General features: G+C 41.3%; 1 protein-coding gene across 1 annotated transcript in view; it reads left to right on the forward strand.

Annotated features, from left to right (window-relative positions):
• LOC126475523 (DNA-directed RNA polymerase III subunit RPC8) overlaps window positions 1-26,190 on the forward strand; it is a 56,427-nt gene that overhangs the window by 9,606 nt on the left and 20,631 nt on the right. Inside the window, exon 3 of the mRNA XM_050103454.1 lies at window positions 17,154-17,291. Coding sequence (XP_049959411.1) covers window positions 17,154-17,291 — 138 coding nt within the window. The remainder of the gene's footprint in view (window positions 1-17,153; window positions 17,292-26,190) is intronic.

The raw sequence follows: 26,190 nt of genomic DNA on the forward strand, positions 1-26,190 counted from the left end.
CCCCCATGGTGTGTTCGTCGCCCTTGCCTTCGGCTGGACCTGGCACAGGGCCCGAAGGACTCAGTCCCTCCAGAGGCCTTCCGCCGCCGCTTTTATTCTCTCCTGGCCACGTATCAGGGCTCTGGTATTGTCTACACTGACGGTTCGATGGTTGCTGGTCGTGTCGGGTATGCGCTCACTCTAGGGGACCGTTCCGAACAACGTTCCTTGCAGGATGGCTGCAGCGTTTACACTGCTGAATTGGTCGCCATCTTTCGTGCCCTAGAGTATATCCGCTCCTGCTCAGGTGAGTCCTTCGTTATCTGTAGCGATTCCCTGAGCGGTTTACGAGCTCTCGACCAGTGTTTCCCTCGTTCTCGTCTGGTGATGGCTATCCACGAGTCTCTGCATACTCTTGCCTGTTGCGGCCGCTCTGTGGTCTTTGTGTGGACCCCCGGTCATGTCGGTATCCCGGGTAACGAACATGTTGACCGCCTGGCGAAAGAGGCCACCAGCAAGCCATCTCTGGACCTTGGCCTCCCAGAGACTGATTTGCGGGCAGTCTTCCGCCGCAAAATCTTGGCGCTATGGGACGAGGAATGGCGCGAACTGCCATTGTCCAATAAACTCCGTGCTGTCAAGGAGACGACGGCTGTGTGGCGGTCATCCCTGCGAGCCACTCGCAGGGAATCGGTAGTTCTTTGCCGGCTCCGCATTGGCCACTCCCGGCTGACACACAGTTATTTACTGCGCCGGGAGGACCCTCCTGTATGTCGCTGCGGGGCGGCTTTGACAGTGGCCCACATTCTGTTGGCCTGCCCCCTTTTAGCTGTGGTCAGGCAGACATTTGCGCTGCCTGATACGCTCCCTGCCCTTTTAACAGACGACTCCACTATGGCTGACTTAGTTTTACGTTTTATTCGGGCAGGGGGATTTTATCATTTAATCTGAGTGTTTCTGTTTTATTTTTGTTTTGTGTCGACTCTGGCCTTTGGCCTATGATTTTACACTGATTTTTTAATGTGTTTCTAAGTGGTTGGCTTTTCCTTTTTTATTTCTATGGTCGGCCAACCACCGTCCATCTCTATGTGGTTTTCGTTCGTTTTGTCTTGTCTTTGTCTCTGTCTCTCCTGTTCTGTATCGTCTGTGATCTCTTCTGTTCCTCGTTTTTGTTCTCTGTGGGTGTTCTATGTCTTTGGAAAAAGGGACCGATGACCATGGCAGTCTGGTCCCTTTAATCCCCCAAACCAACCAACCAACCAACCTACAGAATTTCTGAGTGTATTCAACTCAGTAATGTCATAAGCATTCTCAAAATCTGTGAATGCTATAAATGTAGATTTGCCTTGCTTCAACCAAGGTAAATCATATAGTCAGTATTGCCTCACATGATCCTTCATTTCTTCTAAACCCAAACTTCCCTGGGGTCAGCTTCTATTGGCTTTTGCATTCTTCTGCAAATAACTCATACCAATATTTTGCAACCAGAACTTGTTAAACTTATAATTTGGTGATATTCACACCTGTCTGCATTTTCATTTCTTTGTATTTTGAACTATTACGCTCTTCTATCGGAGGGTATTTCCCCTGTCTCATATATCTTGCATGCCAAGGATCTCAGTAGTTCTGAGGAATTGTTTCCTCTAAGGGCTACAATTCAACTTCGGTCATTCAGTGCTCTGTCAAATTCTTCTTGCAGTATCTTGTGTCTTGTATAATCTTAATTTACTTCCCATATAATCTTCATTTACTTCCTATTCCTTTTCTATGATACTACCTAAAGTGTGTAGCACTTCTGTAGATTCCTTTCACTTGTCAAATTTCCCTTCCCTACTTAATATTGGTTTGCCATCCAAACTCTTGATACTCATACAGCTGTACAGCCACTTCTCTCTTCTGCAAAGCTCTTTTCAGTTTTCCTATAAGCGGCCTCTGCATTTCCCCAAGTCATGTATGCTTAGCCATTTTGCATTTTCTGTAGATCTTATTTTTTTCGATGCCTCTATTATCATTTGTGGCATTTTTACGTTCTCTCCTTTTGTCAGTTACATTCAGTATTTACTGTGTTATCCAAGGAGTTCTATGAGGCCTTTTCTTTTTGCCTATTTGATCCTCTGCTTCCTTCATTTTGTTTCTGCCAGTCTTTAAGAGTTCAAATAAAACAAATATCTGTGTCAGTCACTTTTTTTATTTTATCCCACAGTGTCATTTTTAAGTGTTTACACCCTTATCTTCAGGTGGAATAATGATACTTTGTAACATTTTTGCTAGCTAAATGCAGTCTGTTGTTTGCTGTGGTTTCATTTTGCTACAAAAATGTGCAACAAGCACTTGTTAGTGTAACATGGCACTACAATTACAAGTTTTAAGTGGTGATAGAGTTACAATCTGTTTCAGTGCCCAGAACAGTGAGGTTCATCATAAATAAAAACTTTTTAACTTAATTTGTCGTGCAGAACGTGAACCAATAACATAAACAAACCAGAGATTGTAAAGATATAGTGCCTTGCCTCATAGATTATTCATTACTAACTTACACTGTGGACCATAGATACATGTAACAATTATGTGATTACTTCATTCTTTACAAGAAGTCATTTATAAGAATTGCTATTCCAAATCCATGGCAGTAAAGACGCAAATAAAATAAAAACATAAAAAATAGAAAACTTAGTCTTGGCATCAGCACAATCAAAGTCTTACTGTCTCTGTACAATGCATTGGGAATTATCTTTTATTAAGGTCACTCGGGAATTAGAAAGTGAAAAGAGCTATAACGCATTTTCTAGTATAGTTGCAAAACTCTTTAAGAAGCTCATAGTCACGTTCTCAGCTTGTTTCGTCTAGTGTGCTCATTGCCACTGTCTCAGCTTTTTCATTTGTGTGTTCTGTCCATATTTTCTATTGTGAATGAAAATTTCCAGTTCTTTATAAAGACTGAGTTTGTGACCTATATTTAATTTGTGAAGTATTATTAGATTGTCCTCTACAGTATCAAAGGAATGTTCTGTGAATGTGTGTAGCTATGGCACATTTATGGAGTGTATTGTATCAAAATGCATTAATGTGTTCTTTGAATTTGGTTTGAATGCTTCATCCAGTCTGACTGAGGCATTGATTGCATTTCAGCTAGTATAGTCTTACTATGTAATTTATTGCTGGTGGGGAAAGCAACTGTTACCTTGTATAGTTTCAATACATTAACAATTTTTATGAAATGGTAACAAAGTGAGGAAGGTATACTGTCCTGGAGTCCATCTGTTTGTTGTTCTTATTTATTTTTCTGTTTATCTTTCTCAGTAGCTACAAAGAATGCAGCAAATGCTGCCAAGGTCAGCAATAACACACAAATTGCGGTAGCACACAAGGCAAATAGTTTATTAAAAAGAGAACTCAGTGAAACAAAGTACAGTACTATTAAATCCATCAGTGACAGTAAAACACTTAAAACCATAAACAGTAATCAAGAAGAACATAAAACAGTAACAACAAAAGCAGACAAGGGCAATACATGAACAAACTTATATTGAGAAAACATTAGAATTCTTTAACAAAAACGATATTGAACAGATAAAGAAAGACCTAAAAGACAAATTTCAAGCTGAACTTAAGACTCTTAAAGAAGACTGACTTCTTACGTACTGTGAAGGAGAAATAAAGATGCATCCATGAACACAAAAACACCAAAACTGAGGTCACAGTTAAATATGTACAAGGAAGACTGTCCTGTGAGATCTGAGACCTGAAGTTAACTCTAGAAACAACCCATATAAGTTGAATCACAAACTAAAGGAGACTGTGATGAACAACTACACATTTGGAGTAAACTGCTCTGTCGAAAACAGTTATACTGTAGCAAATGAGCTACTAGACAGACAACCAAATGGTCTATCAATGGGCTCCAACATATCAGGGGCCATAGCTAACATATTCATTAACCACCTTGAGCAAAAATTATTCAGTGGCAACAGCCCATGTTTACAAGACATCAATTTTTACAAAAGATATATGGATGACACATTACTAGTAACAGAGAGGGTAAACAAACAAGGTGTTGAGGCAATAATTCAAGCATTCAGCAGTATGCCTAAGAACATTCAGTTCATTTGTAAATATGAAATTCAGAACTCGATAAACTTTTTCATCTTTGCCATTACCAGTAAAAACAGTGAACATGTGATTAGGATTTACAGAAAACCCAGAACTGCAGATGCAAATATCCATGATTCTTCATGCAACCCACTCACACACAAATTAGCAGCGAACAGTTTGATGTTGCGCAGAGCATGCAAAATGCTATTAAGCAATGAAATTGAGTCGTCAAACAGATAGCAGCTGCAAATGGTTTTTGACCTGCACTCATAGAAAAAATGCCTAAGAAAGTTAGGAAAGGAATGACCAGAAAAGAACAGCAAGCAGACAGACACCAGGATTGTATGCCATCCCTACTTTGATACCATTTCATAAGAAACTGCTAATATATTGAGACCATACAATGCTTTCTCCACTAACAAAAAGTTAGATAATAGACTGCAACCAATACAAAAACCAGTAAAGATAATTCTCCAACTCAGATGTATACAAGATAAAATGCAGTGACAAAGCTTCCGAACTAGATTCAGAGAACACATTAATGCATTTAGGAGCAACACACCCAATAAATTTGCCATAGCTTCACATATTTAGCACTCAGGACATTCCTTTGTTAACATAGAGGACAATCTAATAATACTTAACAAATTAAAACCCCCAAGGGGCTCATGGTTCTTTTTGTGAGTTCGTGCATTTCACTCAAGGGGCTCTGAGATATTGCAGCCCATTCTTCCTTCCTGGGCCGCATTTCCTTCACTGTGACCCTCGCTCCTTAACCACTGCCCCCTCCTTCCCCTCTCCGTGTTCTGATTTACATCTACGTGGCTACCCACCTCGTTCCCCGTATTCCTTGCAATTTTGTTCCTCTTGCCTTTTGTTTTTCATCCATTTTGGCATTTTTGCTTGTCCTTTGGGGTTTGACCTTCACTTCTAAATTTTCTCTATGTAGTGTGAGATATGACGTGGATACCTTTCCCCCTTTCCTTCCTCTCATCCTTCCCCAGCATAGCCCCCCTTCCATGTTGCTAGGTCACCAGCATGTGTAGCCAGTCTGTGTGGTGGGGCTGTTATGTACCCATCTGGCTGAGACCCCTGACAACACAGGGATCACACTACTGATACCTGAGCTGCTGCCTCTCCATGTATGCCAAGGAGAGTGTGCTTATCATCCTGGAACATTGGAATTCCCAGCAATGGCTGCCATGCCAGGCGGCTAGGTGGTGGCCATGGGGAGAGCCCCGGATCTGAATGGGTGGTATCAGGATGGATGCTTGGCACATAAAGTGTATCAAGCTGCAAAAAATGTGGCCATTTTCAAATGGCCACCTCTTTGAATGGTAAAGGATCATTGAAAGCTGCTTTGTGTGACATGGCAGCATTCCCTTCCTTGGCTGCACCCTGGGAGGAGGGCCAGGCTCACTGTCTTGGGATGAAACACTTTCCCTGCTACCTGGTCTGTACTAGGATGGCTGGGGACACATTCACCACCACAAAGTTGTTGTTTTTTGCAGACACTATCGAGGACAAGATGCGATCAGGCTCCCTGTTGATCAGAGCTGCTTCTGCTACCCATTCTGCAGCTCTTTGTGTTTGTGATTGCCTTGGCAACATCCCGGTGTCTATTACTCCTCACCAGTCTCTGAATATTGTCCAGAGTGTTATTTTGCATAGGGACCTCATCCTGCAAACTTAGGAGTAACTCCCGGCTAACCTCAGTGACATGGTGTTCATTCTGTTCAACGTGTACAGAAGGGTTGTAAATACGACCTCACTTATAACGGCACCTATATTCTGGCTTTTGAGAGAGATGCTCACCCAGGGAAGATCAAGGTTAAGTGTTACTCATGTGATGTGAAGCCTTACGTTGTGCCACCCATGAGGTGCTTGTGTTTTGGCCATATGTCTTCCTAAGGTGGACTCTCTTTGTGTAGGCTGTGGATACCAACTCCAGGAAGGAAGCCCCTGTGTTCCGTCACCTGTGTGTGTCAATTGTCATGACCGCAGCTCTCCACACTCACCAGATTGCCCAGCTTACAAGGGAGAAAAGAAGAACTCAGAGTACAAGACCCTTGATTGCCTATTTTATGCTGAGGCTCATCAAAATTATGACAGACTCCACCCACTGTTGATTTCTTCTACTTTTGTCTCTGTTACATCCTTTCCCCCCTCCTACCTCTTCCTTTTTCTGAACATGGACACCTTGTCGCAGTCTTCTTTGACCTACATAAGACTTTTAGGTACCCTCCATGACTTGGCCTTTCGTGCCTCCGTAAGATTTTTTATCCACGAGTTTGTATCCCTAGAATTGGCATTTCACTCAGCGCCCCTTGGATCCAAGAGAACAGTATCCCACGGGATTCTGTGTTAAGTGTCACACTCCTTCTTGTGACCATAAATGCGATAGTAACCTCTGTTAGACCTCGGGTTAACTTAGCATTTTATGTTAACAGTGTTTGCATTGTTGCATTTTCCACTCAGAAGCACCTGCTGAATGCCATCTCCAAGGCACCATTCGTCGGGTCTCTGTGTGGGCCCTTTCCCATGACTTCCAGTTTTCTCCCTCCAAAATGTTCATTATACATTTTTGCCATCGGCCGACAGTACATGCCAATCTAGAATTTTATTTAGGCAACCAGCGCCTAGATGTTGTAGCACAGTCCCATTCCTTGGGCCCTATTTTTGATAAAAAGCTGACGTGGCTGCCCCATGTTCTCCACATGAAGACTACATGCATGCGGAAGCTCTCCTTCATCTTTGCTGCACTGTGGTGTTATATAGATTAGATTATGGTTGTCGGGCTTATGGCGTAGTGGCTCCATCCAGCCTGAAACTACTTGACCCTGTTCGTCATTATGGGGCATATCTGGCTATCAGTGCCTTTTGCACTCATCTCGCCAACAGTCTCCTAGCAGAAGCAGGGATTCCCCCTATACAGCCAAGTCCTGGTTTCTATGCACTTGCCATTCGATGATTCCCTGACTATCCTGTGCACCCCGTCCTCTTTGCAAATGCAGGACATCTCCCTCCTGATACCCGCCCTCGGGTGGGATTGCTGGTTGAAATGCATCTCACTCCCCTCTGTCGGGATCTCCATCTACACTCGCTGGAATGTGCCCTGTGTATTTCCTCCTGCACCCCACCCCCTCCCCGTCCCCCTTGGATGGTGCCTAGACCATGGATTTGGACTGACCTATTCCAGGGTTCTAAGATCTCTGTTGCCCCTGTGGTCTTCAGTGTCTTGTATGTTCCATCCTAGCAGAGTTTCAGGTACTATGATCTTCTACACTGATGGTTCAAAAACGATAGGTAAGACAGGATACACTTTTACGTCTCTTACTGGCATGGAACACTGTTTACTGCCGGGATTGTGTAGTGTGTTCATAGCAGAGCTGCTAGCCATTAACAGGGCCCACCTCTTTGTTACCCAGTCCTCACTCCACAGTGTTTTAATATGTAACGACTCAGTGAGAAGCCTGCAGGCTATAGATCGACATTACTCTCGTCACCCTTTGGTCTCTGCTGTCCATGGCATTCTCTCTGCCCTTGGCCATGCCACCTGCTCAGTTGTCTTTCTGTGGGTCCCAAGTCATGTAGGCATCCCAGGGAATGAACTGGCTGACCATTTGGCTAGAGGGGCAGATACTTAACCTCCATTCCCTTTCATGGTTCCAGGTGCAGATATGCAAATACTAATCAAATCTCTCTTTACCCAAAAGTGGAATGACGTCTGGTGCACTACTGCTCTCAGTAATAAACTCCTTGCAATCAAGAAGACTATTACAGTCTTCTGCTCCTCTCAGAAGGCTTCCACTGTCTTATGCCACCTACACATGAGTCATACTCGGCGCATCCATTGTTTTCGCTTGTGTAACGAGCCACCCCCACAATGTGGTTGTGGAGCCAGACATAATGATGTCCCATATGTTTGTGGAATGTCCCCGTCTTTTGGCCCTTCATACTAAGTATAGCATTCCAGATTCCTCGTCTTTAATATTAGCAGATGATTCACGGATGGTTGAGCTGGTCCTCAGTTTCCTTCGTGAAAGTAGTTTTTATTTTCCGTTGTAAGGTTTTGTTTTCCTCCTGGAGCAGGGGCAGAGTGATTGTAGTTGTATCCCCTATTCGTGTTTTCTGGGTCTGGGACCCATGACCCCATGCGAACACTGCTCTTCTATCCTGTTTTTTCTGGTTTTTAGATTTGGCCTACTCTTTCATGTCTTCTTCTGCATTTGTTTTTAGCTTCCTTGCTTAATACTGTGACCCCTCTGATTGGATCCACCCACTTTTTGCAGGTATCTCTATATTACGCATTTAACTTCCGAATCGCAGGACTGATGACCTCAGTCCCATAATCCCACCCTTAATCAATAAATCAGTCAGTCACAAATTAAACAAAGGTCACAAACTCAACTTTATCAAGAATTGGAAATTTTTATTCAGATTGGAAAACATGGGCGGAACACACTAAATGAAAAAGCTGAGACAACGGCAGTGAGCTTCCTCAAGAGTGTTGCAGATATATTAGTTGATGCACTATAACTCTTTCCACTTTGTAATTCCTGATTGACCTTAATAAAAGATAATTCCCAAAGCAACATACCGAAACAGTAAAAATTAGATTATTTTGATACTAAGTCTGTAATTTTTTTTGTTTATTTTATTTGTCTCTTTACTCTCTTGTATTTGCAATAGTAACACTTTTAACAAGTACTGTAAAAAATGAAGCAATTTTTTAATTATTATATGTATCTATCGTCTGCAATATAAGTTAGTAATGAATAAACTATGAGGCAAGGCACTATATCTTTGATTTTTGGTTTGTTTGTATTAAAGGTTTGTGTTCTGTGAGACAAGTTAAGTTAAAATGTATGTTTATGATGAACTGCAAGGTTCTGTGAACTGGAACAGGTTGTAAATAACACTATTACTGTTTAAAATGTATAGCCTTAGTGCCATATTACACTAACAAGTGCCTGTTACACGTTTTGTAGCAAAGAGAAACCACAACAGAGAACTTGCTGCATCTAGATAGCAAAAATGCAACAAAGTATCATTGTTACATGTGAAAATGAGAGCTCAAACTCTCGATACGCACTGTGGGATGACAAAAAAAAGTGAATGATGCAGATAATTGTTTTATTTGATCTTTTATTGTCATAAATAGTTGCAGTCCCTGGAAAAAGTCCAACACGGTCGACATAAGGTACTGTCAAGCATTACCTAATGCTCCCCTGAAACCCTCACTAACATATGAACTTTTCAATTTATGTGGGTCCCATCTTGTTAGTTTTCTACTGTTGAGGTTTACACTTACTAACTAACACTCATTATTCCATATTCACTGGATAAACAAATAGTGAACAGGAAATACAGAGTCACACTGTCTAAGAGTAGTCCGGGTCTGAGGTGGTAGTTGTCATCACAAGATGGCCAGTGTAATATGTGGATCATACAGAGCACCAATGAGAACTGCCATTCCTGGTGGAGCACCGACTTATATCAGGCAAATTGGCCACAGGATCCCACCAAGGGATGAAGTGATCACCTTGAGGGCATGGCTTCTTTCTGATATTTATGTGGTGGCCATTCGCAGTTTGCAGCACTGTCAGCAGTCGCAGCACTATCAGCAGAGCAGGTGGCAAGTTCGGATCGATTCCTGGCAGTTTGTTATATCATCATCTCATGTCTTAGTCAGTTATATCAACCCTCCATCGCTGAAGGCAGCACGTAGGGTTGGAAGTGTCCCCTAGGGTGCTGACTGTGATGAGGGGGTGATGGAGCAGCAGTTGGCATGGGAGCCGGGAGGGCACCCAGTGGGGCCAAGTCTGGGACAAGCTGTGTCTCTGTGTTGACATTCCCAGGACTGCCAGGAGTAGTCAGAGCTGTGCAAGGAGCGGTCACGGGATGAGGCCACCTCTGCTGGAAGTGAAACAGAGCCAAGTCCCACTCCATGACTCATGGGGCACTGAGGGCTCAGCCAAAGATAAGTGGAGCTGCTGGCTGAAGAGGTGGGAGAGGGTTAGGTGGCAAGGTGTGCAGGACTGGGGGTGCTGACTGGCAATCTGGGGCATAGCTAGTTCTGGTGGCGCTGCCAAAGATGGCCCCCTGCAGAGACCTCATACATTCAGTGACTGTGAATGCTGTGGACTGTAGCATTAGCCCAGGATGGCCAGGTCCCAACAATCATGCCCATACTGGGGTACTCAGCTGGAACCAGTGATGGACCCGAGGCAAGAGGCGGCTGGTGGAGATAGCAGTGTAGGGCGAGTCCATGGCGCCCACCTATTTAGTAACTCAGCAGACCTTGTCTGTGGAAGCATAATTCACCATGGTCAACATCTTCTCTTTGAAAGTCCACACCATCCTTTCTGCCTCTCCATAGGATTTGGGTGGAATGGGGCGGTTGGCAGCCATGGGATCACTTGGATCCCGCAGAAACAGATAAACTGGGGGCCATTATCCGAAATGATGGCCAATGGAAGATCGTCGATAACAAGGATATGAGGCAAAGTCCAAATAATATTTGCCACCGTAGCAGAGAGGAGTGGGTGGATATAAGGAAATTTGCTGGATGAGCTGACTGCAGTGAGCCACATCCAATGCAAATAGGGACTGACAGTCAGTGTGAAGGATCTCCAGGAGTTCTGTCTGGAGCCAGGGTGAAAAAACCTTGGGGGAAACTGACTGATGGTGGGCACACGTGGTACAGGACTGAACTATCAAACTGATATAAATCCTGTTGTCTGACGGGCAGGCGTGCTGACAGGTCATCTGCTTCATATGCAGAACACAACAGGAGATTGAGGACCTTGGGGTGCAGAGCTTGTGGGATAATGACCTAAGGCCAGTCTTAGGGCAATCTCCAATGCCAAACATGCAAAATACACTGGACAATCGAATGGACTGTGGGGTCCACTCAAGTCTATGCTCTGACCACTGACGCATCAATGGGGAACTCCTGAAGGGCCAATGATGAGCCAGTCTCGTTAAAAAATGATGAGTTCATGAGAGCATCAAACGGGATCCAAGCCAGCCGGCAGACAGGACCGTGTTGGTGTTTACATGGCGATCGGATGGTTTGTAGCAGATGTCATATGTATATGTCGACTGAAACAATGCTCAACGCTGAAGCCTTTGTGCTGTTTTATCCAGGAGTCTGGTCCAAAGACCAGACAATGCATGTAACAGCTTGCAGTCTGTGATCAATAGAAAATTCACCCTGTACAGATAGATATGGAATGTCTTCGCTGCACACACAATAGCTAACAACTATTTCTCTGTCTGCGAGTAGTTGTACTGAGCTTGGGTGAGAGTTTTGGGTGTTCAGATTGGGATCTCAGTGGGAGAGCACTGCGCCGACTCCATGCTGTGAGACATCAGTGGTGAGGAAAGGGACTTTCCTGGCAAATACAGGATGAGGCACGTTGCTGATTGCGGAGACTACTTTAGTGTGAGAAATGCTGCCTCACAACGCAGGTGACCACACAAAGTTAACCCCCTTCTTTGCAGGGAGTTAAGGGGGGGGGGGGTGGTTGAGCTTGGTGACATGGGGGATAAAACAACCATAATAGCTAATTTTCACCAGAAAGGACTGTAGTTCTTTCACAGAGTGGGGGTGTGGCATGTTGTCAATGGCCTGTAAGTGGTCTCTAGTCAGGCGGATGCCTTGTTTGCAGAGGAGGAAACCAAGGTGCTCCACTGAGGGCTGGAAAACTGTACATGTACTGATGTTACGTTTCAGGCGCTCAGCCAATAAGTGTGAAAACAAGGAGTGATTATTCTGGAGGTGTCTGGCCGTAGGTGTCCCTGTCACAATGATGTCATCTAAATAATTGCCACATGAGGGATTCCCTGAATCAGTTGTTCCAAGAAACATTGAAAAACAGCTGGGGCACTAGTGATTCCAAATGGAAGCTGGTTATACTGTTACAAGCCAATGGGCATATTAAGCACCAGCAGGTCGCAGAAAATTGGATATGATGGCAATCATCAGATCGGTCTTCATGTAACAGTCTCTATTCTGTAGCCTGGAGAACAGGTCCTCTGGCTGTGGAGTTGGTAAAGAATCTACAATCAACTGATCGTTCACAGCCTGAGAGAGCCATCCATTTCTTTTTTTTTCCAATAATGAGAGGAGAAGCCCACTGACTGGGAGAAAATTGGGGGACAATATCGAATGTGACCAACCTGTCCAGTTCCACCTTCACCGTCTCCTGGAGGATGTGAGGCAATGAGTGCTCATACAAAGTGCGGGGCTGGGTGCTCTCATGCAAAGTGCAGGCCTGAACCTTGCTTCAAGTGAAGGTGTACCTCAGCAGATGCCACCTGAGCCAGACCTGGAGAAAATAATTCTGAAAAGGGGTCATAAAGTTTTTGATGCCTTGAAACAGAATATCAGGGATACCAAACACGCACCTTCAGAAATGGAAAACCCAAATTTCTTGAAGGCATCCAACCCAAAAATGTTTTCCACTGTGACAGAAGAAACCACCAAAAATGAAAGCACATTGGACACGTTTTTATATGAGACTTTTGTCAAAAACACACCTTGCACCGGAATTTCATGACTGCTTTAGACCATGTGTACAGTGGAGGAGATCCTAGCATCATACAGGTAGAAATGTTGATCAGAGGAGAAGATGTGCCAGTATCCACTAGGAAAAGTCCAGTCCAACCCATCATGTACAGTGTGAGTAGGTACTTGGTGGGTTTTTCTGATGTCAGGTTAAGCACGGTGTTAGTGGTATGAATGGTGTCAGTCGGAAAAGAAGACAGTATGTGCATGGCTTCGACATCACTAAGCCACTGTGCAGGCATGGCGCAGCACATGGAAGTAGTTGACGATGAATGCCACAGACAAAACAGATAGCCAACCAGCATGGGCAGGGCAGGCTCAAAGAAACACTGAGGGCATAATGGAAGATGACACTGATCCATAATGGAAGACGACACTGACCCATGTGCTTGTCAGACAAGGAGACACAGCCTCCAGAGGGGGGAAAAAAAACAAAAAAAAAAAAAACACCTGTGACTGGGAAATCTGATGTGTTGTTGTCCAACGTGGAATGACTGTGGGGAACACATTGATTACTCGTAATGCCAGACCATACTTTCCTGATGTGTGCTCATGACGTGTGTAGTGCTGACCCGCCAATCATGGCCACTGTGGCAAAACAAGACTCCCCTCTACAGTCTGGGTACTGTGAGAGTTCAAAAGCCATAGCAGTTTTAAGAATTTCATTCAAATAAGGGTCTGCATGGTACATAGCTTGTGCATGCACTTCCCTATCTGGTGCAAATTGAAGGAGGGGATCCCTATCATAGAATCAGCATACGAACAATAAAAAACATTTTCAGACCAGTTGAAAGCATGACAGCAACAACTAAGGTCATGAAGCTCAGTGACCAAATCCTTATTCAATTCCAGCAGCAGCAACCTCCACTGCTGATAGAATTGCAACCTAGCACATGCCACTAGAAACTGGCTTCTGCAGTGGTCTGACAACAGAGTGCAAATATCGAGAAATGACAAAGTATCGAGATGCTCTGTAAGAGACAACTTGTGGAGCAAAGCTATCACATCTTGAGATGACCATGACACGAAAAAGAAGTTTGCTTCAAATCGGTGTTGGTTACCTAGTATATTGTGAAAGGATGGTTGAGGTGCTGTAAATATTTGTCCCACTGGTCAGAAGAAGGAAATAGAGAAACAGCTGGGGGGGGGGGGGGGGTAGTAAGCGTCTCCCACAGGGAGATGCTTGATAAGAAATAATAAGACACAGGTAAACAAGAACAAGGATTTATAAGGACCACAGTAAGGAGATTTAATAACCTAGGAAAACTCTTCTCAGTTAAAAAAAATACAGCTTTTCAGACACTAACAAGTGTATGCCTGGAACACACTGTGAATGAATGTAGTAGGATGTGAAGACTATGCCACTGATAATCCCTAACACTGGAGATTGAGCATTTGATGTAATTGGCTGTCAGGTACATCTTGGGATATCGCTGGAGAGTCGTAGGTCCTGCTGCAGTGTCTTCCGATCGGGCTCTGACTGATGGACTGTGAAGAGCCAATGCATGAATCAGCCCAGAGCTCTGGTGGAATGAGCCGCCAATGTGTTAGCTTGCACTGCCCTATGTAACCAGGGCACGGAGGAATTCGTGCTGATCCAGTTCAGGCAATGCTTTGTACATGTGCAAACCCATGATGCTTCAGGGTTTGCGGTGTTGGTGATACCTTTAGGCGAAATGTGGATCACAGCAACAACAGACTGCTGATGCTCTTGCTCCATTAACTGCCAGTCCAACTGACACTGGTCCTGTTAGGCCAGCCGCTACTGCAGCAGTTGTGGGTCCAAGATGGCAGAGTAATCGTAGCACAGCAGGCCCAAAAAGTCTCATTGCCTGTTGCCCCTGTTGTGGTTTACATTTACTAAATCTCTTTGTTTTGTATTAGCTGGATAAACTAATGGTGAACAAGAATCACACAGTCCAAGAGTACTCTTGACCCGAAGTAGTAGTTGTTATCAGAAGGCAGTCAGTGTAATATGCAGGTCATACAGAGCCCCAACAAGAACTACAGTTGCCAGTAGAGTGCTTGTTATATCAGGCAGCTTGGCCATGGGATCCTACCAGGTGACATGGCGATTGTCTTAATGGCATAGCTTCCTTCCACCATTTGTCCTCTGGCAGCCACTCACAGTGCCATCAGAGTTGCGGATGGCAACATTGGATTGATTTTGGACAGTTGTGATAACTCCAACTTGCTGTCAGAGTGCATTGCATCATCTACCTCTTTGCAGTTTCTTCAGTTTTAATGTGCAGTTTATAACCAGTAAATTTTAGTCAGCTCACACCTGTCTCTGAAGATGTCTTTTGGTATAAAATCTGTTTTACCTTTGTGTACTCAAACTGAAACCTTTTTGTGTCTCTAGGTCTCTTCCATGTATACAACCTTTCATGATTCTTACACTTAATGTTTGTAATGATTAAATTATCCACTGTGCAAAATTCTACATGTTAGCTTCCCTGTCATTAATTTCCTCCCAATCCATGCCATCCTACAATTTTTCCTTCTCTTCCTTCCTACTTTCTACTCCTACTCCTGCATTACTACCTATTTTTCCTGCCAAGGCACTTCACTAATTCTTGCTATATGTTATTTAGACCTATCCATTTCCCTTCTTGAATTTTCTAGCCCACCTGCCCAATTATAGGATCTAATATTCCAAATGCTCCCGAGTGTAGTCTCTGCCCAGAGATCTGAAGGGGGGGGGGGGGGGGCTATTTTACCTCTGGAATATTTTATCTGTGAGGATGCCATTATGATTAAGCCACACAGCAGATGTGCATGCCCTCAGAAAAAATTACAGCTGTCATTCCCCCCCTTTTTTTTAGCTGTTTGCAGTACTAAAATAGCTGGGTCATATCAGCAACTATTAAAAGGCTGCTGCCCCTCATCAGGAATCACTGACAACAACAGACCTGTCTGGCCTTTCCACAGACACCCCTCCATTCTGTTGTGGTTGTTATTGTGGTACAGTTTTCTGTATTGCTGAGGTATGCAAGTCATGAAGTCCATGGTTCTTTGTGGTGTGTGTTTGGGGTGATACTTATTTTAACTAAAAATAGAATTATTGTAGCACATATTTAAAATAAAAACTGCGTGCAGTGTTGGGCTTCCTCCATGAAATGTTGATAATGACCGTTGGGAATCGGTTAGAAATGAAGTGTGAGAAAAAGGAGGGGTCATTGGAAGGAATTATGATCATATGTTGCTCATTTCAGGCTTTAATGGTGTTCTGTTACAGACAAAATGGCAATTTTCAAGTTAGCTACCAATTGAATTTAGTGCCCTTTCATATTTCTTGCTGCAGGATAACACTAGCTAAGCATTTTGGCAGATTCTTTTAGTAGTACCCACTTTCAGCTCTGTTTTTTTTTCTTTCTTTTTTTAAAAGTTGGTAGACATCAGTTGAGGCCCAGTCATTTATATTATAATCAGGAAGAGAGCTGCGAAGACACACACACACACACACACACACACACACACACACACACAAAAAACTATAAACAGCCTGTGGAAGCATGTTTTATTGCTACAGATTTAGATGGACTGTACTGGTCCACAGTGAATTTTTTGCAGAAACCAAAGTAGACGATCTTTATAGATTTCTATGCTCTGAACATGAATATTATGATTAAAATTGCCTCCTAGCTCAGACGTACTTTAAGTTGGGATTTCACATATATTGCTACTGTATTCCATTGGACATCCAACTTACCCATAGTCCACCATCCTGTGTACCACTGTTCCATGACAGAAATGTCACTGTGATACTGCTCACCATGCTCATCACTGAATGCACCACAGTTCTCTGTGAAGACATCAAGGTGGAAGTAAAGGAAGTGCATCTTCAGGGTTATGTTGCAGCTAATGACCTTATAAACATGAATGAGTTTGTCCAAAAGGTCCCTGTAGTTTTGAGCAGTCCTGTATCCTAAGAACAGTGTTGTCACATTATGAAAACAATGCAACACATGCAGCTGATCAGGTGTTAGAGTGGGCTTGAAGTGTGTGCTCCCAACAGCTGGCGTATCAGTGGACCAATGAATATCCCCCATGTAATCTTCTCTGTGTTAAAGTCATGCAAACATCTTACATAATTATTGAAATGCTGCTTCTTTCCTGTACAAAGCTTGAACAAATGCTATAATGAGTCCCAACTTACGTGTGCAATGGTGGGGGAACAATTTTGTTTGAATTCTCCAGAGGTTCTTCTCTGTTGGCCATGATTTTCCCTCGTCCTCATGACAGGTGGCTCTCTCACAACATGAGGTCTGAGTGACATGCATTTTCTTTCCAACCTTTCCTCTATAAGGAATGAACCAACACATTCAAAACCTAGATTGGTTTTTGCTACTTTTTTACGTATCTATCAGCATGTGCTTGGAATTTCAGGTCCCAGAGGCAGGTGCTGTACAATATTCTCCTTTTTGTCATTTTACTGTTGTTTCCAGTGATTTCCTTAATGACAAAAATAATGTAGTTTTGTGTTCTAATCATTTATTTGTTTCAGTTACACTTGGGTTTTTTGATGATATAATTATTCCACCAGCATCGTTACAGCATCCGTCAAGGTTTGACGAAACAGAACAAGCCTGGGTTTGGATATATGACACTGATGGTGACACACATGATTTGTTTATGGATCCAGGTAATATTGGTATCACAGCATGAAGCATTTTTTTTTATAGAAGACAGTACCCTTTTTATGTTTATGTTTATTAATTGCTTTTATTGGCAAGTGACATGAAGCCTTATTCACATAATTTTTTATGTGTATGAATATTGGAACATTGTTTGTAATGACCATAGGTAAAGAGTCCTTGCTTAGCTTGTCTAATTTCAGGCCAAAGGATTACTGGAAATTTGTCTGTTATTTTCAAACATAACAGGCTCACTTCCCTCAACAGAAAAAGCCCATGCTCCCTCGTACTCATTCCCTCCTCATTGTGATTTTAACTTGGAATGGTTTGTTTATTGTTTATTCCATGGGTCACATGCATAACATTTCATTGTGGCATATTTCATTGGGGTGTTGCCTTCCTAGAAGTAATTGCCTGTGTCATTGTAGCTACTTCTGCAAGACTACCATTTTCAGTTTCCTAATTTTTCAGCCAGTCTATCCAAAACAGCATGTTAGTAGTTAGTCTAATTCTTGTTCAGCGCAGTATCCCAGTCCAGTTTCCATTCTTGTTTTCAAACAAACTACTGACACTTGTCAGTTCAATTACTTCTATAATATACACTGTTAGTGTCATTATATTATGTGTATTTAGCATAATAATCCATGCTTTTACACACATGGAACTGTGCTCCTTCAGTCCTAATGAAAAGACTATTGTTTTGCTTACTATATTCCATTAGAAACTCTTTAGATGTTGCTAAGTCCAACTATTTTACAGTGTACTATCTGTTAGAGGCATAAGTCGATTTTAATCTGTGTAACTCCGTGTTCATGTGTTGTAAACATAGTCAGAAGTTTTCAGCATGCTTGTTTGAGACAATTAGAAACACTTTAGATATGCTTAAGTGTCAGGGTCATCTGTAGAAACCATCATCAAAAATGGGCCAAGTTTTAAAAAATTCTGGAAAGTTGCAGGTCCAATATAATACTTGATAGAGCGTGTTTGCTAAAACTAAATACTCAATACCTGTAAAGTTCAGGAAGTAATCTATATGTGTATCAGAAGGTACTTGAATTGGAAGTCATATGTTTTTTGCCGTAGATAAGAAATGTAAGACTGAAATTTGTAGTTGTAACCTTCTGTTTGCAGCCTGACATTTTCCCCAGAAGTAACTGTAAATTTAAGACCTAACCTCCGTGTAAAGTCACAGTAGTTGCAAAATACTGTAATTACTCAGGAGGTAAGTGAGGAAACTGTAATTGGTAGGTGAGACAAAATTCTGTAAAATAGTTCTAAAAGCTTCTCATTCTTAATGGAAATTCATTAGCGGTTGATGAGAAGCGAACATAAATTGCCTAGCAGTTTAAGGGAGTTAAGGTTGGAGTAACAACTATCACCAAGCTATAAAGAACCCCTTCAAGAAGTAGAACACTACAGCCAGCTAAATTGTCACACCTGAAAAAGAGGCAGAAATATTTGCTTTGTATAGGAAGTTACAGAGCAACTGCAGCAAGATGAATAGTTGATCAAGCACTTGTCGAAATGTATATTTAATACAGTTACTGAAAATTACAGAAATGCACCACTGTGTTAAGAAGTGTCTGATATAAAAGCATCGATATAAAGCAAAGTGCAGAAGGCAGAGAGCAGTATTAACAGATCCACACTTTGCAGTACATAAAACCTTCAGTTCAGTGGTTACTACAGCTGTCCTACCAGAGAAGTTACATGAAATATTTTAGTAATTTGTAACAACTGGTGGTAGCACAAAATGTAGGGCCCAGGCACAGCATAATTAAAGCCAAAATAGCACACTGTCTTTTAAAATGTTTATTCATAATGAAAGGGTAACAATTTTCATTTCAATGTCATACCATTTATTTGGTATCCAGCAGGATTTCTGTTAACGCTAGGTACAACAAAACCCAAAATTTATTATTTACAATTTACCCTAAAAACTACTAATGTAAATAATCAACTGGATTCTGTACTGAATCAGTGCCCCTTCACAATTAGCACATGGCAACATGTAATATTTAGTCCAACTTGTGACTGAATGAGGATTTAGGTGTTATAGGGCTATAAATGTACCTGCTGTGTGTGAACCACCTGTCAGTTAAGGTTGCTACATCTTGATCGTCCTGCCAGTATTTGTAAAATTGTTTAAAAATGTTTAACATTGTAGGACCTTCCTGTTAACAAAGTGTTAAGGTGACTCTAGAAAACATGCCTTTGTGTATGAATGGTAACCTTTTCTATTCAGGAGGTATTTCAACTTCATTTTTGATTTGTGTTGTGGCTACAAAATCAACGTGCCTTCTGTATCAAGTGTTGGCTTTCTGCTCTTTTATTCAGCACTAAACTCTAGTAGATATGACAGTTTGGTGGAGATACCAGCTGCTTTGGAACTTCAGCTAAACTTTTGAAGCAGTTGGGGTACAAAAAAATCAATCATTAAAGAAGGCAGGAATCTGAACCCAAACTGTACATTTCCGTTTTGTTCGATCTGTGTAGAGACAGAGACAAGTGGATATGAAAATAATGGTGAGCCAGTTTCCACAGCAGGCGTCAATCTTCTTTTGAAAATGATAGTTTAGAGAATTTGTTGTCACTTCAGACAGATGTTAGGATGATACTGTGTATTTTGCCAACATTTCCTTTTATTTGAAGTACAACTAGATTACTACCAAGAGCTGTTGATAAACTTTCTTCGTTGAACAAACAGTTTCCACCCATGGACCATTTTCTGTTTCATAAAAGCATTTACAGGATACTAGACAATATAAAATCAGTAGGGTAATGAAATCCATAAATTCATCACTGTTGTCACATAATAATATAAATAACATGAATGAGTGCACTGTCAACATCTTCATCTACACGTACATCTACATGGATATTCTGCAAATCATATTTAAGTGACTGACAGAGGGTTAATCAAACCACCTTCAAATAATTCTCTATTATTCCAATTTCGTACAGCGCGCAGAGAAAATGAACACCTATATCTTTCCGTGCGAGCTCCGATTCCCCATATTTTTTTATGATGATTGTTTCTCCCTATGTAGGACAGTGTCAAAAAAGTATTTTCGCATTCGGAGGAGAAAATTGGTGATTGAAATTTTGTGAAAAGATTCTGCCACAACGAAAAACACCTTTGTTTTAATGATGTACGCCCCACACCTTGTGTCATGTCAGTGACACTCTCTCCCCTTCTTTGAACGTGCTGCCCTTCTTTGAACTTTCTCAATGTACTCCATGAATACTATCTGGTAAGGATCCCACACCGTGCAATAGTATTCTAAAAGAGGACGGACAAGTGCAGTGTAGGCAGTCTGTTTAGTAGATCTGTTACATTTTCTAAATGTCCTTTCAGTAAAAACAGTCTTGGATTAGCCTTCCCCCACAACATTTTCTGTGTGTTCCTTCCAGTTTAAAGTGTTCATAATTGTAATTCCTAGGTGTTTAGTTGAATGTACGGCCTTTAGATTTGACTGATTTAACGTGTAACCAAAGTTTAATGGATTCGTTTTAGCACTGGATGACCTCACACTTTTCGTTATTTAGATTCAATTGCCAATTGTTGCGCCATATGGATATCTTTTCTAAATTGTTTTGCAATTTGTTTTGATCTTCTGATGACTTTACCAGTCGATAAATGACAGCATCATCTGCAAACAATGTAACACAGCTGCTCAGATTGTCTCCTAAATCGTTTATCTAGATAAGGAACAGCAAAGGGCCTATAACACTACCTTGGGGAATGCCAGAAATCACATCTGTTTTACTTGATGACTCTCCGTCAATTACTACAAACTGTGATGTCCCTGACAGGAAATCACAAATCCAGTCACATGACTGAGACGAGCAATTTCACCACAAGCCACTTGTGTGGTACAGTGTCAAAAGCCGTCTGGAAATCTAGAAGTATGGAATCAATTTGAAATCCCTTGTCAACACTTCATGTGAGTGAAGAGCTAGTTGTGTTTCACAATAATGATGTTTTCTAAGTCCGTATTGACTGAGTGTCAATAGACCATTCTCTTCAAGGTAATTGATAATTTTCGAACACAATATAAGTTCCACAATCCTGCTTCATATTGACGTTAATGATATGGACCTGTGGATTATTACTACTACCTTTCTTAAGTATTGGGGTGATCTGTGCAACTTTTCAGTCTTTGGGTACGGATCTTTCGTCGAGCGAACGGTTGTATATGATTGTTAAGTATGCAGATAATGCATCAGCATACTCTGAAAGGAACCCAACTGGCATACAGTCTCTCTCAGAAGACTGGCTTTTGTTAAGTGATTTAAGTTGCTTCAGTACTCCGAGGATATCTACTTCTACGTTACTCGTGTTGGGAACTGTTCTTGATTCGAATTCTGGAATATTTACTTCATCTTCTTTGGTGAAGGAATTTCGGAAGGCTGTGTTTAGTAACTCTGCTTTGGCAACACTGTCATCTATAGTATTTCCATTGCTATAGTGCAGAGAAGGCATTGATTGCATCTTGCCACTAGCATACTTCACATGCGACGAGAATCTGTTTGGACTTTTTGCCAGGTTTTGAGACAAAGTTTCACAATCATGGAAGACTGCCAGAATGTGGCATTCCTTGTTACATAAATAGTAAGAGAAGAGAGACAGGAGTGTCTGATGGCTCTGAAAGTCAAATCCAGATGACAAGAGTGGACAGAGATTGTTCAAGAATAGGTGTATGAATTTCAGCACCCATCTGTACCACAAAGCAGACTCAACATGTGATTAGCTTCCTAGCTTTTACTGCAAACGTGAAACAGTAGCCAAGTCACCCAGCGGCTTGTGCACCGAAAGCTCTATTACAAATTCGATTGTCATGGAGAACTGATATTTAGAGAACAGCAAACAATGTGTAGGGTTCCAGAATGAATTTTCACACTCTAGTGATGTGTAAGCTGTTTGAAAACTTCATAGGAGATTAAAATTTTGTCATACTGGGACTCAAACCTAGGCTGTGAGTAAATCATTTCTCTGGAATATCCTTTCTTCTAGGAGTGCAAGTCTTGCAAGGTATGCAAAATTTCTGTGAAGTTTGGGAAACGGGGGAGAGGCTTGTGAGTTATATCGTGATAGACTAGTCGGTAAGACCATTGTGCATGAACGGCAAGGTTTAAGTCTGGTGCACAGTTTTAATATGCTAGGATGTTTGAGCACATAGGGTTTCAGTCAAGCCTGGAGGTGTGCTCAGATATCCTAACAGTTAGTAATATCTCCTTGCTTCCAGTTCTTTTAATTGCAAGTAGTTTATATATTATGTTATCTTACCATCACCCCCACCCCCTAGATTCCCTTTCTGCTTTGTACCAGTTTCTATAGTAGAGTCAACGAAAGATGATCTGTGACAGCTAGCAGCACTGTTGCCAGCTTTTAGCTGTGAAATGCAAATAGCTTCTGGCAAAAAACAGTAGTTGTCTATAGAGCTGTGACAACACTAAGGCATTGCATGATGGGATGAAGTATGTGTGTGAAGCAGCCACACCGAACCCACTGCTACTGTCAGGGATCTTCTTTTGCTGACTCTCCTATAACTGGTTCTCATTTCTCTTGCTCTTTATCTTTACTTCTTACACTGTTCTAGTCTCATATCTTTTCTTACCAGTGACCTCTGATGCCCCAACTTGCATGATGGTCTCCCCATGTCCTCACTACAAATGTCTCCCCCTCAACCTGGGTTTTGTATGACCTGCCACCCCTTTACAATCTTCTCCAACCTACCCCTCTTTTTCTCTATGAGGAAGGAACTAAAAGCTCTGAAAATATAGTTGCACATTTTTTTTACCCTACATTTAAATGTATCTATCACTGCTTCTTGGTAATACACACTCGGGACTAATCACTGACCGGTCATTGTGTCGTTTTAGGCTATATCTGTTTTGAACACCAAACCAGTTGATACAGTGAAGACTTAAATGGACAGTGTTTGCTTATATTTAAACTTCCTCTCTGAGATGCCGTGATTTATGTATAAAATTGTGCCAGTTGAAGATGTCTGTTGCATGTGGGCATGAAATGCTAGTAAATAGTTTTGTACTGAGTCCCATCTTGGTGGTCCAGTGTTCCATTCCCAGACTAAGACTCCAAAGGTCACAGTTTCAATTCCCGACCAGTCCTAGGACTTTTATGTGTCACTTATCACTTGTTTCATGTCTGGCAACATTGTTAATTTGAAATATGCCACGATGCACTTAGATCCAGAGTCTATGTCAAAGTGTAGGACCCTCTGTAAGAGTCGTGAAATCATGTTGATGGCCGGTGGGAGGCAGTGACATACCAAGTACGCCAAATAAAGTGCTGTGGTGTTAAAACCAATTTTGGATTAATTACAACATTTACATTGACCTTGGTCTGTCAGACAGAAAATTTTAACAGAAATGAAACAGACTGCTATTGGTTGCAGAATCTTCTGTTACCATACAGAACCATCCCATCCAACTGATGGGGCACTCCAGCTTGATGCACCTGAGAGTGTCTAATAACAAGTTCAGAATAGTTTAGTTTATAGCTTGAAGGCAAAGAACATGACTTCTAGATAACTACACTGACAATTCTGCTCTTGTTTAATAAGAGACTTGAAAATTAATAAGTCTTTGAAAAAAGTTGAATATCACAAATCGAATGCATTTATAAAGCAGAAAATTGAGATGAGAAGATTATTTAATAATATCATTACAAAAATAAAACCAAAATCAACAGGAGTTTAATTTTGAAATGCAAAATTTTTGGGGCTCCTTCTCTATTTTTACACCACACAATTGAAAAGTCTGGTCAATATAAATAAAAGAACATATATCTGTTTCTCAAAGTGCAGATAATGTGATTGTATGCTGCAATCATAAAAAAAACATTTTGACAGACTTACGCTTAAGACTGTTGTAATCTAGATACGAAAAAGATTGTTATCTTTTTGTGGATAGTGTGTACAAACCTCACAATGGCAATGTAACCTCTCTCTTGCTTCTTCCTTCTTTTTTTTTTCTTATATTTCAGTTAATGTAAATGCAGTGTCAGTGTATATGTAAGAATATATAGCCTACAGTTGCAGGTTAACTTTATCGTTTGCCTAGGTTTCAATGTTAGTAATAATGTCTTCTTCAGAACATAAAATATTATTTAAATGTTTGCCTAAAACAGGCCATGTCCTAAGTCAACTTTATAAAACAGGTGCATGACCATAAGGCATGTTTTAGGCAAACATTTAAATAATATTTTATGTTCTGAAGAAGACATTATTACTAACATTGAAACCTAGGTAAACGATAAAGTTAACCTGCAACTGTAGGCTGTATATTCTTATACAAACCATATCAGTTGCTGTCGCTGCATAAAAATGTTAAAAATTATGAGTGTCAATGTACTAATCTTAGCCTTTCCCTTGAATATAGTCCAGACTGCCAGGTTTCTGGCTACATGCAATGCTCAGCACCTTTTAACTGATAATTATTATTGACATCACTGATACCAGGGGCATAATTATGTGATAGTTGGAACTGAAATTAAAACTGTACCTTTAAGGTACTGTGTCACTGTAAAATCAAGCTTGTTTCGTTTCTAATTTTTTTCTCTCTTTCTGTATGATGAGAATTTGTTTAAGAAACCGCTATGTGAGTGCAATGAGGAGTGTAAGTTTACAGGGTTATGACAGAAATAACTCCATAAATTATTGCTTTGTCTTGCTTGGAATTGCAAAACTCAGTTACAATCTGTAAATTTTCTGAAGGCTGGGAAACAATTACTTTCATTAAATATTGTGATCTATATGCAATTATATGATTAAATTTTAACATTTAAACAATAGGTAGAAATGTGGAGCAACCTTAAATATTCAGGCTTAATATTTAATGAATGTGAAAAAGTAATACATTACAACAGTTGGACACGTAAAAGATTTTAGAGGTCTTTTTGTTATATTTGCCTAAATTTAAACTGAAATGTCATTTGGACTATCAGTGATCATCCTAGAAATCTCCAAAAATTACGGACTCAGTATCAAATTCGAAAGGTGGCAGGGGTAAAATACAGGGAGCGAAAGGCTATTTACAATTTGTACAGAAACCAGATGGCAGTTATAAGAGTTGAGGGACATGAAAGGGAAGCAGTGGTTGGGAAGAGAGTGAGACAGGGTTGTAGCCTCACCCCAATGTTGTTCAATCTGTATATGGAGCAAGCAGTGAAGGAAACAAAAGAAAAATTTGGAGTAGGTATTAAAATCCATGGAGAAGAAATAAAAACTTTGAGGTTCGCCGATGACATTGTAATTCTGTCAGAGACAGCAAAGGACCTGGAAGAGCAGTTGAACAGAATGGACAGTGTCTTGAAAGGAGGATATAAGATGAACATCAACAGAAGCAAAACGAGGATAATGGAATGTAGTCGAATTAAGTCGGGTGATGCTGAGGGAATTAGATTAGGAAATGAGACACTTAAAGTAGTAAATGAGTTTTGCTATTTGGGGAGCAAAATAACTGATGATGGTCGAAGTACAGAAGATATAAAATGTAGACTGGCAATGGCAAGGAAAGCATTTCTGAAGAAGAGAAATTTGTTAACATTGAGTATAGATTTAAGTGTCAGGAAGTTGTTTCTGAAAGTATTTGTATGGAGTGTAGCCATGTATGGAAGTGAAACATGGACGATAAATAGTTCGGACAGGAAGAGAATAGAAGCTTACGAAATGTGGTGTTACAGAAGAATGCTGAAGATTAGGTGGGTAGATCACATAACTAATGAGGAGGTATTGAATAGAATTGGGGAGAAGAAGAGTTCGTGGCACAACTTGACGAGAAGAAGGGGCCAGTTGGTAGGACATGTTCTGAGGCATCAAGGGATCACAAATTTAGCATTGGAGGGCAGCGTGGAGGGTACAAATCATAGAGGGGGACCAG

This window comes from Schistocerca serialis, chromosome 4 (genome assembly GCF_023864345.2).
Source record: "Schistocerca serialis cubense isolate TAMUIC-IGC-003099 chromosome 4, iqSchSeri2.2, whole genome shotgun sequence".
Taxonomy (NCBI): Eukaryota; Metazoa; Arthropoda; class Insecta; order Orthoptera; family Acrididae; genus Schistocerca; species Schistocerca serialis.